General features: G+C 39.5%; 1 protein-coding gene across 4 annotated transcripts in view; it reads left to right on the top strand.

The window, feature by feature from the left end:
- Positions 1 to 346: 346 nt before the first annotated feature.
- The window catches only part of SRP54 (signal recognition particle 54), a 99333-nt gene continuing 80063 nt past the window's right edge, over positions 347 to 19616 (top strand). The window contains exons 1-4 of one of the 4 annotated variants that reach the window (XM_009427651.5): positions 347 to 692; positions 14364 to 14474; positions 17220 to 17311; positions 18600 to 18684. In XM_009427651.5, coding sequence (XP_009425926.1) covers positions 14397 to 14474; positions 17220 to 17311; positions 18600 to 18684 — 255 coding nt within the window. In that variant the 5' untranslated portion in view covers positions 347 to 692; positions 14364 to 14396. 4 annotated transcript variants of the gene reach the window in all.

The following is a 19616-nucleotide window of genomic DNA, read 5'->3' on the forward strand; positions in this document are numbered from 1 at the left end:
CAGCACAACGATCCCAAAGAAGGCTGTTGGCTTCACCCCGCCTAAGTCCTCAAAGTCAGCGCCTGCAGCATATCCTTGCCCCCACCGCCTGCCTCTAGCTCTGGTCACTTACACTTACGGGTAGTTCGCATCCACTGTAGCAGCGCCTGGCGGTCGGCAGGAGCCACAGTGCGAAGCGGCCGCAGCATCAACGCCTGCCTCGAAGTGGGAAATTTTACCTTGCAGGAGCAAGCCGCGCAGGCACTGGCTGGCATTGCGCATGCGCAAGCAGAGACCGCCCCACCCTCCGCGGAACAAGCCTCCAGTCTGCAAAGCCCTAAGCCCCGCCCCTCTACGGAGGTCTCACGTGCGCCCGGGGATCCCTGCCTTCAGTCACAACTCCATCTCTGATCTTTCCGCTCTTAGCTGGGAGTGCTCCGCCTAGTCACTTTTCTTAAGGTGGCTCGTCGAGGCCTGACTTCTTCCCCGAAATCACGTCCCTAGACAGCCTCCTATTTTACCACTAACTTTACTCCTGCAGTTATTCAGCGGTAGGAAACTGAAACCAAAAACCAGTGTAAGCAAGTAAATATCTAAACTGTTTCAGTAGCCGCGTAGAAGGAACGCGGCGGTGTGCCCCGGAAGCGGAAGTGGATCCTCCTATAGAAAGGCTGGACTACGCGGAGTGGTGACGTTTCCTCATTGGGCGGAAGGTTCGCTGGCACTCCGTTGGTCTTCCAGCTGGTGGGAGTTGGCGACGCGGTGCTGGGCGTTGGGACCCTACTTTATCTAGTTCGGGAAGTTGGGTTGTGGGGCCATACCTGTCTGTCTGCTCCCAGCTTTCTTGGGTTTCTTCCGACGGCGTGGGGCCTCGCTAAGGAATTCCCGGCCCCTCAGGGCCACGGCTTTACCGGTGTCTTTTGCGGTAAGTGTCTGCTTTTTCCCGCCCCAGACTACGGAGGGGCAGCTAGGGGCAGCCCCAGCGCTGCTCAGGAGGCAAGAGACTCCGGGAGAAGTCGGCCTCCGTGGCCACCGGCCATCGTTACCGAGACTGAGTTTCTGTGGCTTTTCTTTATCTCTTGTCTTCCATGAGAAGTTTTATTAAAGATGCGCTGTGACCCTTTTGAGTTGTCTTCCGATTTACCTGAGCCAAATAAGATGTAGGCAGTTGCAGGCCTGACTCTTCGTTTTGCTTTCCGGATCAAGAATTTAGATGAGGCTACTTCCCCGAAAATCCTTTTACTTGTACGAGACTTTTATTTTTCCTATGTGTTTGTAGTGCTTAACACAATGTCCTGCGTGTAGTAGACGTTCAATAAACGAATATGGAATATCAGTTGAATGCCAGTGATGATTTAAGATAAACTGATAGCTCTCTCTGTACCATTTGACGCTGCTGACCATCCATTTCTTGAAACTTTCCCCTGCTGCCTTTCTTCATGCTATCCTCACCTGATTCTTTCACATGCTTAATTTAACAAAATATATACTTGTTCTTGACTACAAGGATACAGAAATGAATAACACTAACTCTGCCATTGAGAAGCTAACGCACATAAATACACATTATATCAAGATGGGTAATGAGAAACACTAGTTACATATAAAGAGCTGTAGAAAGCTGTGGGAGAGCTAAAGTGCTCCTTAGGTGCTTTGTGACCCTGAGCCAGTTTCTATTCCAATCTAGCCTCAATTTCCTCATCTACTTAATAGGCTTGTTATGAGGAAGAAAGGAGATTAGATAAGAGGTTTGGTTTGGTTTAGTGCCTAGAACACAGCAATCGTGGTGCCAAAGGGGAGGGAAATATTTCCCTCAAATCGCTTTTTCTCAGTTTTTTGATATGGCCAACTGGTATTTTCTACCTTAATATAGAGTACTATGCAAAAGCATCTTCAAGTCTTCCTTCCAGATTACTCCTCTGTCCCCATCTATTTGGAAATTCTGGACCTGCCACAGGATTACAGTAAGATAACCATAAATGTAGCTTTTTAAAAATTGATTTTCTCCTATGTGCCATGGAGAAAGGGAAAGGGAATTAGTAAAAGCTTCTATCCCTTTGGTTATTTTCAGTCTTGGTTAACGCCGTCCTTTTAGTTGGCCCTCAGTCATTGCTATAACCCAAATGGTCTTCCACAGGCTCTCCTCGAGGCTTCTCGCTTGCTTCCATGGCATTGTCCCTATATGCCAACCATGTCCAAACCTTATTCTTTTCATTTCCAAACCTTGTTCTTTTCCAAACCTTATTTGCTCTGTCGCCCAGACTGGAGTACCGAGGCACCATCTCGGCTCACTGCAACCTCCGCCTCCCAGGTTCAAGCGATTCTCCTGCTTCAGCCTTCCGAGTAGCTGGGATTACAGGTGCCCGCCACCACGCCCAGCTAATTTTTGTGTTTTTAGTAGAGATGGGGTTCCACCATGTTGGCCAGGTTGGTCTTGAACTCCTGACCTGAAGTGATCCGCCTGCTTCGGCCTCCCAAAGTGCTGGGATTACAGGTGTGAGCCACCATGCCCTGCCTAAACCTTATTCTTTAGCCTCCATCTCATGAGTTGATAGTTCTGTACTTTCCCCTAAAACTTGCAAACTCATTAGGTCCAAAACCAAATGCACTGTCTTCACCTTCCTTTTTTTTTTTTTCACTATGACATATGTCATGCATACGAAAGTGTATAAAAGCAGTGATTGTCAGTGCATTTTTGAGTTTTGACCTCTGGTTGAATTTTGTGATACAAGTAGGTTAAATTTTTAAGAGGATTATAAGGGCTGTGAGCAATGGCTCACGCCTGTAATCCCAATACTTTGGGAGGCTGAGGCTGGCAGATTGCTTTAGCTCAAGAGTTCGAGACCAGCTTGGGTAACATGGCGAAACTCCCTGTCTCAACAAAAGAGACAAAAATTAGCCGGGCTTAGTGGCGCCGCCTGTAGTCCCAGCTAGTTGGAGGGATAATGAAATGAACATCTATGTACACATCCTTCATAAAAAGTGAAACATTAAAAATAATACATTAAGTCCCTTTGACCTCTTCTCTATTAACTCCTCTTTCTGACTTTCAAACCACCTTCCCTTTTTGCCTTCCATTCATTGGTTAATGGCATCACTAGCCATCTGGTTATAAAAACTAGAGATATTGGAATCATTTTTGCCTCTTTTTTCCTTCGCTTGCCATAACCATTTGGTCATTAGATTCTGCTTCATGAATTAGCCCTTAACCCTAGTGTCTTTTTCTCTAGTTCAAGGCCACATCTTGTCTCAACTAGCCTTATGGAGTATGGGTAGTGCATGTAGTGTCCTGGCTCTTCAGTTTTTTCCCTCCAATGTATTTGTTACACTGTATCTAAAGATGTTTCTAAGGTATAGAACAGATATCTCATTCTGTTGTTTTCTTTGGGACACGTTATTAAATACCTAATATAGTGATTATGAACCCTTGCTGCACATCAATATAGCTAGTGAAAGTTTTCAAAACATAAATGTCTTGTTTTGCACTCCAGATTAAGAATATAGATGAAGCTACTCCCCCTAAAACTTTTTTACCTTACTATCTCTGGAGAGTCTGATTGCGCATTTAATTTTTACTGATAGGCATTATCTAGATGTCATTGAAATAACCCATTGCTTGAGCATATGCCTCTTATCCCTCCTTTTCCTTTTTTATTTTTCACTTTTCCTTTTTCTTTTCAATGTTAAGGCCAACTTTCCAAGGAATTCTTTTGATTTTCGTTTTAATTTTCTTCTTGGTAGCATTTTATGTAAAGATTCTTTTTATGGTTGACCTCATAGCCAGAAAGTATCGTAAAGAAATGATTCCCAGTGTTCCTGAGTTATTACCTCTTGTTGCTAATTGACTTTTTTTTGGTATACCTTTTTTGCTGCAAAAGTACGAATTGGTGCTGTGATATTATTTTACATAAAATGAGTTTTAAAATTTGAAAAACAATTACTTTAATGAAGAGAAAGTTGCTTGATACTTCTTGATATAATTGAATATAATCTTTGGTGCTAAGTTAAGACAGAGGTGGTATGATGCATAATTTATCTTTTGAAGGGAGTCTTGTGTTAAACTGTTATATTTGATTAGGAATTAGAACTTCTCTCATGCTGGGACAATTTCTGGAGTACATAGTAGGTGTTTAATGAATGAGTAAATGAATACAAGTGGCAGCTCCATCCCAACCTCTAGTCTGTTGACTAGTTGCACTCTAATTCTCACAAGGAGCGTTTGGAAAATAATTTTCCCTTGACTTAAAAAATAATGTTCTCAGTCATTACTAAAAAATTGGAAATTAGAAAAAGATATAAGAAAATAAAAATTGCTGGGCGCGGTGGCTCACGCCTGTAATCCCAGCACTTTGGGAGGCTGAGGCGGGTGGATCATGATGTCAGGAGTTCAAGACCAGCCTGGCCAAGATAGTGAAAACCCATCTCTACTACAAATATAAAAAATTAGCCGGGTGTGGTGGCAGGCGCCTGTAATCCCAGCTACTTGGGAGGCCAAGGCAGGAGAATCGCTTGAACTCGGAGGGCAGAGGTTGCAGTGAGCCGAGATTGTGCCACTGCACTCCAGTGGGCACAGAGTGAGACTCTGTCTCAAAAAAAAAAAATTGCTAGTTATTCATCATCCAGAGATAACAAATGTTATTTTAACAGTTTATTAAAATATAATTCTTGGCTGGGTGCGGTGGCTCAAGCCTGTCCCAACACTTTGGGAGGCCAAGGCAGGCAGATCACAAGGTCAGGAGATCCAGACCATCCTGGCTAATAAGGTGAAACCCCATCTCTACTAAAAATACAAAAAATTAGCCGAGCATGGTGGCACTCCATGTAGTCCCAGCTACACGGGAGGCTGAGGCAGGAGAATCGCTTGAACCCAGAAGGCAGATGTTGCAGTGAGCCGAGATCTTGCCACTGCACTCTAGCCTGGGTGACAGAGAGACACGACGTCTGAAAAAAAAAAAAATATATATATATATATATATACACACACACACACACACATAATTCTTACACAGTTCACCTAAAGTGTACAATTGAAAGGATTATAGTGTATTTACAAAGTTGTGCAACTATCACCATAATCAATTTTCGTACATTTTTATTATCCCATGAAGAAACCCCATACCTATTAGCAATCATTCCCTATTTTACTCCATCTCCTGAGCCCTAAGCAACTATTAATCCACTTTCTGTCTCTGTAGATTTATGTATTCTGAACAATTCATATGGAACCATAATATGTGGTCTTTTGTGACTGGGTTTTTTCACTATGTTTCGAAGATTAATCCATGTTGTGGCATATGTTCAGTACTTCATTTCTTTTTATTGCCTACTGATATACCTTTGTATTTTATTCTACATTTTACTTATCCGTTCATAAGTTGAAGGATATTTGGGTTGTTTCTACTTTTTGGCTATTATGAATAATGCTGCTCTGACCATTCATGTACAAGTATTTGGATGATATCTCATTAAGATTTTGATTTACAATTCCCTGATGGCTAATATTTTTTAATACTTGTTTTTAGACTGTGTTTAACAAAATATGGATTATACTACATATGCAGTTTTGTAGTCTGCCTTTTGCATTTAAGCCTGTTTTTAGCATTAGCAAGCATATTTTACAAAAGAATTTTCCTAATTTTTGCTCCCCTCTTTACTCCCCGCCAAAACCATAAATTCTTGGGAAACCTTGCTTAAATTAATATACCTAGAAAATACAATCCATATTAATATATACCAGATTATTATTGGTTGTTACCATGGTATGGGAGTGGGTAGAATTAGGGGAATTATATTTTCTACCTTAAATATTTCTGTAATGTTTTAACTTTTACAGTGAAGATACATCATTTTGTAATCACAGAACATAAAGGTGAATTATTTCCTTGGGGAATAAGTAGATTCAGCATGAAAAACAATTCCTAAATTTGAAAGTCATAATTAACATTGTAAAATTAGTCATTAAAATATATTTCACTAAGCTGGGTGCGGTGGTTCACGCCTGTAATCCTAGCACTTTGGGAGGCTAAGGTGGGTGGATCACGAGGTCAAGAGGTCGAGACCATCCTGGCCAACATGGTGAAACCCCGTCTCTACTAAAAATACAAAAATTAGGTGGGTGTGGTGGCATGCGCCTGTAGTCCCAGCTACTCAGAAAGCTGAGGCAGGAGAATCTCTTGAACCCAGGAGGTGGAGGTTGCAGTGAGCTGAGATCACACCACTGCACTCCAGCCTGGCGACAGAGTGAGACTCCATCTCAAAATATATATATATATATATATATATATACACACATATATATATGTAACATATATATGTAACATATATATATATAATGTATATATTTTACTAAATACAATACCTATAGGCCATTTTGTTAACTAAATTTACTTTTCTGTGGTCCTAGACTATGAACACATATGCTGTGCAGAATTAAGAAAAATATTTAGTATTAAAGTCAGAAAAGCAAATACTGGTTATTAGCCTTTGACTGCTTTATAGAAAAGTATACAGTTGTCTCTTGCTATCTGGGGGGGGATTGATTCCAGGACCAAAATCAGAGGATGCTCAAGTCCCTGATGTAAAATGGTGTAGTATTTGCATATGACCTATGCACATCCTTCCATATACTTTAAAGCATCTCTAGATCAATACCTAATACAAAATGTAAATAGTTGTTATACCATATTTATATCCTTAAGAAAATACTTGTTATACTGTATTGTTTAGGGAATAATGACAAGAAAAGTCTGTACATGTTCACTAGAGACACAATTTTTTTTCTGAATGTTTTGATTTGTAATTGGTTGAATCCATGGTTGTGAAGCCCCAGATACAGAAGGCTGACTGTACTATGTAGAAGTAATTTTTCTAAGTATATTTAGTTCTTGAGGCTAATATTGATTCAAAAAGTCATTGACAAGGACTTAGAAGAAAGGACTTTTGGCCAGGCGCAGTGGCTCATGCCTGTCTGTAATCCGAGCACTTTGGGAGGCCACGGTGGGTGGATCACCTGAGGTCAGGAGTTCAAGACCAGCCTGACCAACATGGTGAAACCCTGTCTCTACTAAAAATACAAAAAATTACCTGGGCGTGGTGGTGGGCACCTGTAATCCTAGCTGCTCGGGAGGTTGCAGTGAGCTGAGATTGCCCCATTGCACTCCAGCCTGGGCAACAAGAGCAAAACTCTGTCTCAAAAAAAAAAAAGAACTTTTTTGTAGGGATTACGTTGTAATAGGATTTGACATAGCTAATCATTAGACTCTGTTTATATAATCTCAGATCAGGCAAATCTGGCAGGAATATTTATAATTGTTTATGTAGAGAAAGGTGGGTTTTTGGACACTGCAGCTTCTGTTGAATAATAATCTGGCAGTTGTAATTGCCACTAAATTTTAAAGATTCCAGGAGTGGTTCCTGAATGATGGGACAGACACTTCTGTAAGATTGTTCAGAAAATTTCCAGCTTACTTACACTCCATATAATACAGAGAGAGATAGTTGGTATCATTAAAAAAAGAAAGGAAGTTAATAGTTAATATGCTAGGTTTTTGAAGACAGCTTTATATGTATTGTCTCATTTAATCCTCACAACAGCCCTTCAGGGTAACTACCTTGGTAATGGTATCTTCATTTTGCAAGTGAGGAAAGTGAGGCTCAGAGAGATTAAGTAACTTGCCCAAAGCAACACAGCCAGTATGTAACAGAGCTAGGATTTGAATCTAAGTCTGTCAGACTCCAAAATCTATGCTCTTTCTAGTACTTCACACTGCAGCAAGTAAGTGTGATACTTGGCCCTGTGCTTGCCTTACTTAGGGCACCCCAAACTTCAGCCTGTTTCTATTGCTTACTATCCAAATCCTAGTCAGACCCCAGTTAGAAGACCCTGTGACTCGAGCCAGGATCAGTCCTTGTATGTACTGGTCTGATTGCAGTGATAGTTATCATTTCTTTCTGAACGTTGCAATTACTCCTCCACAAAGAGGAATATACATCTTTAAATATGATTAAAATGTGATTTCTTCTATTATAGCATAGCAGCAAAATTTGTCCTTGCAGTTTCCAGCAGGTGTATTCAACCCTATAATTTAAAGCTTCATTCATACTCTAGCCAAAGGACTATGGGAAGTCATTTTGCTTTTTTTTGGCAGGGAACGGTTGTTCTATTCCCTATCCTGCTTATATCATAAAATCGTTGTAAGAGTGAAATGAGATAATAGATGTTCAACTGTAAGAAAGTACTGTGTGGTAATCTCTTACCTTTCTAAAAGCCCCATCTAAGTAGAGATTCTTCTTTTGTGAAATTCTAGCATATACAGATTTATTTCTATAAATCGTTTTAGTTAGGCAAGAGAATCTTGAGAGTGTACTTGAATTGTAGATTACTCCAACCTGAGATTTAGGCTTAGCTATTAACATACAAAAGGTATTTTTCACTTTAGTGTACATATTAGAACAAGGTGAGGTTAATTTTTAAGTATCTTGTTGGAAATGCATGGCAGGGAAATTCTGAAGAAGAATTATAAGTAATGACAAATAAATATATTTAATGTACAGTATAAATTACCCAAGTTATTGTTTTTCTTTTGATTCATCATATTATCTTCATTGATTTATTTTAGTGGCTTTTTAAAGATATTTGCAGTGCCTTTCATGACTTTAGTTCTCTGGTCTCGCTTTCTCCCTAAGGCCTTAAATACATCATTTCATTCATTCATAATGTTCATTTTTATTAAGGATTTACTGTATAAGGCTGAGGATAGATAAAGCAGTGAGCTCACAGGAGAAAGCAAAAGAGGCAAAAATCCCTGCCCTCGTGCAGGTTAAATTTCTTTTCTTTTTGTTGTTGTTGTTGTTGTTGTTGTTGTTGTTGTTGTTGAGATGGAGTTTTGCTCGTTCACCCAGGCTGGAGTGCAGTGAGTGGCACGATCTGGGCTCACTGTAACCTCCACCTCCTGGGTTCAAGCGATTCTCATGCCTCAGCCTTCTGAGTACCTGGGATTACAGGCATCTGCCACCACGCCTGGCTAATTTTTGTATTTTCAGTAGAGATGGGGTTTCACCATGTTGGCCAGGCTGGTCTCGAACTCCTGACCTCAGGCAATCCACTCACCTCGGCCTCCCAAAGTGCTGGGATTGCAGGCATGAGCCACCACACTTGGCCACAGCTTACATTTCAATAGTGAGATTATAGATGACAAATAATATAAATAAGCCATATGTCAGTTGATAATAGAACAATAGGAAAAAATAAAGGGAAGAGGGTTGCAGTTTTAAATAAGTGATTAGGGAAGACCTCATTGAGAAATGGCATCTGGACAAATCTGAAGGAAATGAGGGAGTTATGTTGTCAAGCAGAGGAAGAGCATGCTGGCTAGTACCGAGACACTGAGGTGGAAATGTGTAGCAGCAATAGCAAGGAGGTCAGTATGATTAAAATCAGTCATGCGTGTGTGTTGGGGGTGGGGGGTGGAGGGGGCCTTACAGTCCATTCTGAGGACTTTACATCTGTGTGCAATGGAAGTCATTGAGATTTTAAGCAAAATTCTAACACGGAGTTTTCAGGAACACATCATCCTTGGACATTGTAGAGGAAACACTGTAAGTTAAAGGTATTATTAGATGTTCTTACTCCTCTACTGAAATGCAGGATTTTATTTTGTTTTTGTGTTTTGTGTTTTAAGACGGAGTTTTGCTCTTGTCATCCAGGCTGGAGTGCAGTGGCACCATCTCGGCTCACTGCAACCTCCACCTCCTGGTTCAAGCGATTCTCCTGCCTCAGCCTCCCGAGTAGCTGGGATTACAGGCATCTGCCACCAAGCCTGGCTAATTTTTGTGTTTTTAGTAGAGATGGGGTTTCGCCATGTTGGCCAGGCTGGCCTTGAACTCCTGACTTCAGGTGATCCACCCGCCTTGGCCTCCCAAAGTGCTGGGATTACAGGCGTGAGTCACTGGGCCCGGACAGATTTTGTTATTTTATATATTAAAACTATATGTATTCATGTATTATATAATAAAATATATTTTTTTAATTTAAGGCAAAAATGTTTTAAAATACACACTGCCAGTAACTACTTGCAGAAGGAAAAGTATATTGGAAAACCTCACAGAAGTTTTTAAAATTTTTAAATTTAAAACAACCAGTTAACATGGAAAGTTAGATTTATATTTAAGAATTTACTAGGCAGCCATAAAAAGAATGAAATCATGTCCTTTGCAGCAACATGGATGGAGCAGGAGGCCATTATCCTAAGAGAACTAATTCAGAAACAGAAAATCAAGTATCTCATGTTCTCACTTATAAGTGAGAGCTAAACATAGGTACACATGGACATAAAGACGAAAGTAGTAGACACAGACCATTCCAAAATGGGAGAGTTTGGGAGGAGACTGAGGATTGAAAAAGTACCTCTTGGGTTCAAGGTTCAATATTTGGGTCATGTGTGTATAAGTCCAGTCCCCACCATTACACAGTATACCAATGTAACAAACATACACATGTACCCTCTGAATCTAAAATGAATTAAAAAAATTAAAATAAAGACACTTCCTAAAGTTTGCCCCCCAAAAAGTTAACTAGTATGGCTTATTTATTTATTTATTTATTTATTTGGAGATGGAGTCTCACTCTGTCTCCCAGGCTGGAGTACAGTGATGTGATCTCGGCTCATTGCAACCTCCACCTCCTGGGTTCAAGTGATTCTCCTGCCTCAGACTCCTGAGTAGCTGGGACTACCGGAGTGCACCACCATACCCGGCCAAGTTTTGTATATTTTGTAGAGATGGGGTTTCACCATGTTGGCTAGACTGGTCTTGAACTCCCAACCTCAAGCAATCTGCCTGCCTTGGCCTCCCAGAGTGCTGGGATTATAGGCGTAAGCCACCATGCCTGGCTTAGTATAGCTTTTTAAAATGAAAGATGATCTGTTTATGACATGACCTCTAAAAAAGTTAATTGTGGTGTCATAAATAGGATTCTATCACTCCCAGTGCCACCATGGTGAAGGATATAAACTGAAACATCTGAATCTTATTTCTTAAATGAAGAATATTAATTTAAGGATCAATAATTATTTTGTATAATGGGTATGGCATAAGAAATAAAAAGTCCTGGATCTTTTCCATGAGGTGGTTGGCTCTCAGGTTAAGTAACAATGTAATTGTAAAAAAATCTTATGGTAAGCAATTTTTTTTTTCAATTTCATCAAGTATTGGTAGTAAGTTTTTTTTAAGTTCTAAATTACCAAATTGTACTTGAGTGAAAGTGTAGTGTTTAATTTATAGCTCAGCCTGGGATATCTGTTTGCCAGTGATAGGTCCTCGAATGCATTTTCCCTTCCTGCCTTTTTATGATTCCTCTCACCTCTTTACTTTCTCTATGGTGAATGAGTCAGCTATTTCATCTTCCTGTTTGTCTTAAAATTAATTAATTAATTAATTTATTTATTTATTTATTGAGATGGAGTTTCACTCTTGTTGCCCAGGCTGGAGTGCAATGGCATGATCTCCAGCTCACCGCAATCTCCACCTCCCGGGTTCAAGCGATTCACCTGTCTCAGCCTCCCAAGTAGGTGGCATTACAGGCATGTGCCACCATACCTGGCTAATTTTGTATTTTTAGTAGAGACGGGGTTTCTCCATTTTGGTCAGGGTGGTCTCGAACTCCCAACCTCAGGTGATCCGCCTGCCTCGGCCTCCCAAAGTGCTGGGATTACAGGCATGAGCCACCGCACCTGGCCCAAAATTTATTTTTTTTAATACGGACTTTCGCTCTTGTTGCCCAGGCTGAGTGCAATGGCGCGATCTCAGCTCACTGTAACCTCTGCCTCCCATCTTCAAGCGATTCTCCTGCCTCAGCCTCCTGAGTAGCTGGAATTAAAGGTGCCTGCCACCATGCCCAGCTAATTTTTTTTTTTGTATTTTTAGTAGAGATAGGGTTTTGCCATGTTGGCCAGGCTGGTCTCGAACTCCTGACCTCAGATGATCCACCCACCTCGGCCTCCCAAAGTGCTGGGATTACAGGCGTGAGCCACCATGCCTGGTGCTGTTTCTCTTATTTTTAATCTCCTGTGTATTCTGTAGAAGGGATCTAGTCTGGATAATCTTGGTTGACTAAATTAGACTACATTAGTTTGGAAGGGTTACCAAAACAGTTGTTTTGAAGAGTTACCTTTTCTGCTAATATTGTTCGTATTGGAAAATTGATATTCCCCAGACCGTGTTTTTAGAGCCCTTTGAAATCTCTCTTTCCTTCTAACTGTATACACCTCTGTCCTAAGCAGAATGTTTTGTTTCCTGTCCCCTAAATAATGCTCAGTGATCCATAAGTACAGTGCATATATAAGGCATAAGTATGTCCCAGTCTTACCTCTCTCTCCATTTCTGCTTATGCTATTTCATCTTCCTCAAATTCCCTTTTGTCTTCTCCACTTACTCAAATTCTACTCTTATTTCAGGACCAAATTCATACTCAAGTCTTTCCAGTAAAGCCTATACTCTCTGCCTTAGTCTAAAATTCTTCCTTTTCTGTTTTCTTTTTTTGTGGAGACAGAGTCTCACTCTGTCACCCAGGCTGGATGGAGTGCAGTGGTGTGATCATGACCTCCTTGGCTCAAGCAATCCTCCCCTCACCCTCCCGAGTAGCTGGGACTACAGGCACATGCCGCCATGCCTGGCTACTTTTTTTTTTTTTTTTTTTAAGAGTTGAGGTCCTGCCTGCTATGCTGCCCAGGCTGGTTTCCAACTCCTGAGCCCAAGTGATCCTCCTTCCTTGGCCTCCCAAAGTGCTGGGATTACAGACATGAGCCACTGTACCTGGCCTTTTTTTTCCTTTTTTTTTTTTTTTCTTGTTCCAGAGAAGCAGAATCAATAAGGGGTGTGTGTGTGTGTGTGTGTGTGTGTGTAGAGAGAGAGAGGGAGAAATGGATATAAAGATATGTATTTATTATAAGGAATTGGCTCAGGCCGTTATGGAGACTTAAGTTTCAAGATCTGTAGGATGAGTTGGCAAGCTGGAGACCCAGGAGAGCCCATGGTGTAGATCCAGTCTGAATCTGAAGGCCTGAGAACTCAGAGAGCCATTGATGTAGTTTTAATCCAAAGGCTTGAGACCCACAAAGAACCAGTGTTTCAGTTTGAAGGCAAGAAAAGCTGATGTCCCTGTTAGCAGTCAGACAGGAGGAATTCTCTCTTAGTGTTTATTTTAGTGTTCATTTGTGTGCCTTGTCTTACCAGCTAGTAGGTAAGCATCTTGAGGGCAGGGACTACAAATCATATTTGCTTGTTTATCATCCATAAGCCCATGCATCCTTACAAGTAGTAAGTACATCTAATATGTAATACTTTTATAAAACAGTAAGATTTTAGAGCTGGAAAGTGTTTTTGACTCTTAGTTAACTGAAACAGAAAGTCTGTTGCATGTGACTATTTTTTGGAAGAACCAGGATCAGAATTTTATTTTCAGTTCCTCATCAAGGGCTTTTTCTAATAATTCTTATTAATAATAAATGATAACTTAAATCATTATCTTATTTTAGAGTTTTCCTGGAATCAGAAACAGGTTTAAAATGGGAAGAGAACCAGCCTTGGCAACATAACATAGTGAGACCCCGTCTCTACAGATAATAAAAATTAGCTGGGCATGGTGGCATGCACCTGTGGTCCCAGCTACTTGGGGGGCTAAGGCAGGAGGATTTCCTGCGCCCAGGAAGTTGAGGCTGCAGTCAGCTGTGATCACACCACTGCACTCCAGCTTGGGTGACAGAGTGAGACCCTGTCTCAAAAAAAAAAAAAAGAGTAAAATAATATACCTCTTTCCTTTGTGGTTAGAAGAATAAAATGAAATAATGTATGTGGAATCACTTAGTATAGCGCTTCGATATAGCTGATAGCTGAACAGTTGCTTTTTTTGTACTAGAAAAGTTATTAAAACCTTTTTTCTTTTTTTGCTTAGGAGCAAGAATCAAAATAGTTTGCAGAGTCCTTTAATGTGGGAAATTAGGCAGTATTCCTGGAGATTTCACCTTTTTCTCCTCTTTTAATTTAAAAATGTGCATGATACATAATTCAGTTATTCATAAGTATTGTGCCAAAAAAAGAACATATTTAATGTGGGATTATGTCATTATTTCCTCAAAGTATGTTATTTGACATGTTAAATTTGCTGATTCATATACAAGATTCCAATTAAGTATTCAAATATAAGGCATCATAACCAAGTAGCAGTTTTATCTTTATGACATGACTGTATTTAAGCACAGGTTGAGGCTATGGAAGGTGATCTTACAGTATCTAAACACTAGAGTAATTTGAACTTAAATACTCTTTAGAACTCTTCAGTCATGGGAAGTGAAATTGATTATTCTCACTTAATTTTTTTTCTGCTGTAGAGTTCTTCATAAGTACATCTTAAAGCTGTCAAGATGGTTCTAGCAGACCTTGGAAGAAAAATAACATCAGCATTACGCTCGTTGAGCAATGCCACCATTATCAATGAAGAGGTATGTAAAATATTGTATGAAATATATATGATTGTATATTATCACTAGCATTGGGAAGATGGCTTATTCATAATCCCTGTATTTATATGTATTTTGATGTAGACTTAATACTTGTAGATAAAAGCCTAAAAGTGGATACAGTAAGTAGTGTTTTATTGAGAAATTAACTACAACTTCAAATTTACTTCAACTTTCTATAAAGAATTTTCCAAAAAAAAATCCAAAAAAAAACTGACCTTAACTTACATGTAAAAATAACATATTTTATCTTTTGAAAGTGGCTTAAATCTGGAACTGTACTTTTGTTTTCTTTATTGATATAGACCTAAAATTTCATTACCCTGCTTCTTTCTTCTTGGCTAGGCCTGTGCTTATCTGTCCTTTTCTTTGTGACTTTTATTTAGCATTTTTATAAAAGGCTAGCATTTCCATCTTGTCTGTTTTGATTCATTTTCTTTGAAATCTTCAGTTTTTTGGAGATTTTGTAAGCCACTCCTTAGATGATATTAAAATACTTTTCTTCCCGGCTATATTATTTTAAGATATTTCTTTGTTCCATTTGTCCCCCACAGATTGTATCTTAGTGGTTTATTAATTGAAAAAGATGACTGTGGTTCACAAGTATACTTTATATTTTGTATCAACAATGGAAAAGTACTGAATTTGGTGTTAGAAGACATTGGTTAGTCCCACTGTAGCTATTTAGCAGCTGTACGATGTAAATTGGGGCAACTAAACCTTAGATTCCTTAGTGTATAAAATAGGAAAAATAGCATTTACCATAGAAAATGGTTTTAAGTTTCAAATAAACTTTCTAACTTGGAGGTTAGAAAACTTACGTAGAATTCTTACATGAAATTTGATCTCAATACTAAGCTAACGGAATTAAATAATTTTGAGACCATCTTAGAGATCATTTAGTTCAGCCTCTTATTTAACAGAACCAAAGTCAGTTTCATGTGATTATTTATTTGGAAGAACCAGGATTAGAACCTTTTTTTCCTAGTTCCTCATACAGGGCTTTTTCTAATACTGCTTATTAAAAAATAAATCATAACTTAAATCATTGTTTGGTCTTGTAATTCCAAATATATAAAACAACTTTCCAAACAGTTTTCCCTGTTGTGTAGCCCTTATGTTCTTTGTGTTTACAGTAGAAAGGAAAGGAAACCAGGGGAGGAGTTCTTGGTGGGAGGTAGAGTAACAGCTGTTGCTTAAATTGGCAGCTTCTCTGTTCTTGATACTGTGCTGCTAGCTAATTAACAAGGAGAAAGCCCTCTAGTGAAAGATCAGTTCGAATTTTAGCAGACCCGTTTAATGAGGGATAGAGAAAACTGGTAAGCCTCTCTCTGTAGGGCATATGAAGTGAGTTGAAGGAGAGAGAACAGTCAAGAAATATTTGAGGGCCTATGTTTTTGCAGACATTTTTGCTGGCACCAGAGATACAGCGGTGAACAAAATAGACTAAAATTCCTACCCTCATAGAGTTTACATTCTAGTGTGTGAGCACTTTATATACATGAGTGGCTAAAGCCTCATCTTTTCTTAAGACTTTTAATTTTATGACCTTTTAACTACAGTGCCTTGCAATTCAACAAACATATGATGATAATAAGTTATTAATGGAGAGTAGCCTCCTTTCCACCTGTATTCTGCTGCTCTAAGTAAAAATGACAAGACTGGGTAACTTTCTTCTGTCACATTTACTTCCATAATTGTCCAGTTTTTAAGAAAAGCAATATTAAGCCGGGTGTGGTGGCTCACACCTGTAATCCCAGCACTCTGGGAGGCTGAGGCGGGCGGATCACCTGAGGTCAGGAGTTTGAGACCAGCCTGGCCAACATAGTGAAACTCCATCTCTACTAACAATACAAAAAATTAGCTGGGCGTGGTGGCAGGCGCCTGTAATCCCAGCTACTAGGGAGGCTGAGACAGGAGAATCTCTTGAATCTGGGAGGCGGAGGTTGCAGTGAGCCGAGATCACGCCATTGCACTCCAGCCTGGGCAACAAGAGCGAAACTCTGAAACTCTGTTCCAAAAAAAAAAAAGAAGAGCAAATATTGTAACTATATACCACTACATAATAGTGACAGGAGCTCTTCAATAAAGTAGAAAACATCAAAGGCAACATCTATTTGTAGTAACTTTTTTTTGGCTTGAATATTGTCTTTATTATTACTTTGTGTGTGTGTGTGTGTGTTTTTGTTTTTTTTTTTTTTCGAGACAAAGTCTCACTCTGTCGCCCAGGCTGGAGTGCAGTGGCACTATCTTGGCTCACTGCAGCCTCCGCCTCCCGAGTTCAAGTGATTCTCCTGCCTCAGCCTCCTGAGTAGCTGGGATCACAGGCACGTGCCACCATGCCCAGCTCATTTTTCTATTTTTAGTAGAGATGAGGTTTTGCCATGTTGGCCAGGCTGTTCTTGAACTCCTGACCTCAAGTGGTCTGCCCACCTCGGCCTCCCAAAGTGTTGGGATTACAGGCGTGAGCCACCATGCCCGGCCTATAATTACTTTTATATAGGAATAAAATTGTGGTAATTAATAGTTGGGTGTAAAACTAAATGGGGTCTCTTATTTTGACAAAATGACTAAACATTTAATAAAATTATCTCTCCAAGAACTAACTGAAAAACCCAGTAGTGTGGTATTATTAAGCTGTGGTTATGTAAGTGATCAACAATTGTTTTTATGGAACTGAAATGAAACATTGGGTGCTTTAAATTTCATTTATTTCTTTATTTTCAGGTATTGAATGCTATGCTAAAAGAAGTCTGTACCGCTTTGTTGGAAGCAGATGTTAATATTAAACTAGTGAAGCAACTAAGAGAAAATGTTAAGTAAGTTAAATCAATCAGGTAAAACACAGGCACAGTTAAGTTGAGTTTACTGGAAAGAGGTGCTAACTAGAAGTGTTTGCTGTATCAGGAATCATTTCTGCTCTGCACCACTGGAAAAGTGCTGTGTTGGAGCTCATATGTTGGGCGAGAGCATGTGTAGTACATTTCCATAATGATGGTTCAAAGAATAAACTACATGTGATTTTCATTTAATTACATATTTTTTTCTATTTTACTAGTCTTTTATTTGGATGGATTTTATTAAATACTGTATAGTATTTTAATATATAAAGCCTTTTAACAATTCAGGTTCTTCATAGAAAAGTACTGCCATTTTATTCTTTTTAGGCTTAAGATGATCTTAATCAACCTTCATTATTGGAGGACTGTATTCTCTTTTGTTCTCCTTTTGGTTTCTCTGTTTCATATTTGAATGAAGAATTAATGTGTTTGGTCTCAGTTATCATATTCATTGGGAGAGGCACTGAGTTGGTAGGACACACAGAGCAATACAGGTAGCTCAGTTAACTGCCTGAGTCTTATCTCTTACCATGCTTTAGACATCTCTCCTTGTATTGTTAGACTGAGATTAGTTGTGGGGCTACCAGCATTTAAGCATTTAGACATAGAGGAAGTAGCCGGGCGCGGTAGCTCACGCCTGTAATCCCAGCACTTTGGGAGGCTGAGGTGGGTGGATCACGAGGTCAGGAGATCGAGACCAGCCTGGCCAACATGGTGAAACCCTGTTTCTACTAAAAATACAAAAAATTAGCCGGGCATGGTGGCACACGCCTGTAATCCCAGCTACTCAGGAGGCTGAGGCAGGAGAATTGCTTGAGCCTGGGAGACAGAGGTTGCAGTGAGCCGAGATCATGCCACTGCACTCCATCCTGGCTGATAGTGAGACTGTCTCAAAAAAAGAAAGAAAAAAGAAAGAAAGAAAAGCAATAGAGAAAGTAGTCCTGATTTCTGTTGTAAAGATATATAAAATATATAAGCTGCAAGAAAAGTAAATAAAACTAGTTCTTTGTGGTAATATTAGGACAAATTTATATTTATACTTTCAAGTGTAATCCTTGAAAACCAAAGTCTTGCATCTAATACTTCATGGGAAAACTCTTTATGATATAGACTTACGAGTCTGTAGTAATTACATGCATGTTAATTGGAAGACTATTAATATGAATGACTGAACGTTGTACATTCTTTGGAGCAGAAGCTTCTTTTTCTTAGAGTTTCTTAACTGATTTTCTCCTCCCCACCCCAATCACCAACCACCATCATAAAGGTCTGCTATTGATCTTGAAGAGATGGCATCTGGTCTTAACAAAAGAAAAATGATTCAGCATGCTGTATTTAAAGAACTTGTGAAGGTAAAAGTATATGAAGATTGTGCTGTGATTCTATACTCAGTGGATAAAAACGCGTTAGCACTACAAATATTTCAGAATTTTTAAATGTTTTTTATGGAATATTCATCTGTATTAAAATATTAATGAAAGGATTATTGAGTTTTCTTAGGGACTTTTTTTTTTTTTTTTTTTTTTTGAGAAGGAGTTTCGCTCTTGTTGCCCAGGCTGGAGTGCAACCTCCGCCTCCCGGGTTCAAGCAATTCTCCTGCCTCAGCCTCCCGAGTAGCTGGGATTACAGGCGTGCACCACCATGCCCGGCTAATTCTGTATTTTTAGTAGAGACGGGGTTTCTCTATGTGGGTCAGGCTGGTCTTGAACTCCTGACCTCAGGCGATCCGCCCGCTTCGGCCTCCCAAAGTGCTGGGATTATAGGTGTGAACCACTGCACCTGGCCAGGACCTATTTTTATTGTAGACTTTACTGAATATACATAATTCTGAGTGCAGATATGAAGGCTAGTACTATTCCTGCAAAAAATGCCGAAGCCAAGATGCGATGAGTGAAATTTCACTACAGATTTGTTGATGGAAGGGCCTAAGTTTTTCCTCTTTCACTATCATGTTTTGCCTAGTGATGGTCCTGCTTTTGTATGGCAAAGTCACATATAGCAAGTATTCTTTTCTACACTGTTTGTTGTGTAAGGAATTCCCTTTGCAAAGACCAGGTATCCCAATTCTTGCCTAGATTACGAGCAATTTTGAATTAGTGAAAGTTTTATTTTCAAATAGTAAATATAGCCGGTTGCCCTGCCTCACCTTATTGCTGATCATGCAAATTATGGTGAAAATCTTAGAGCTTAAAAATATATATATGGGCTCAGTTGTAGAAAAAAAAAAGAAAGGAGCTGTTAAAAAAATTATTTTAGTCCAGGCATGGTGGCTCATGCCCGTAAT

Source organism: Pan troglodytes, chromosome 15, assembly GCF_028858775.2.
Source record: "Pan troglodytes isolate AG18354 chromosome 15, NHGRI_mPanTro3-v2.0_pri, whole genome shotgun sequence".
Taxonomy (NCBI): Eukaryota; Metazoa; Chordata; class Mammalia; order Primates; family Hominidae; genus Pan; species Pan troglodytes.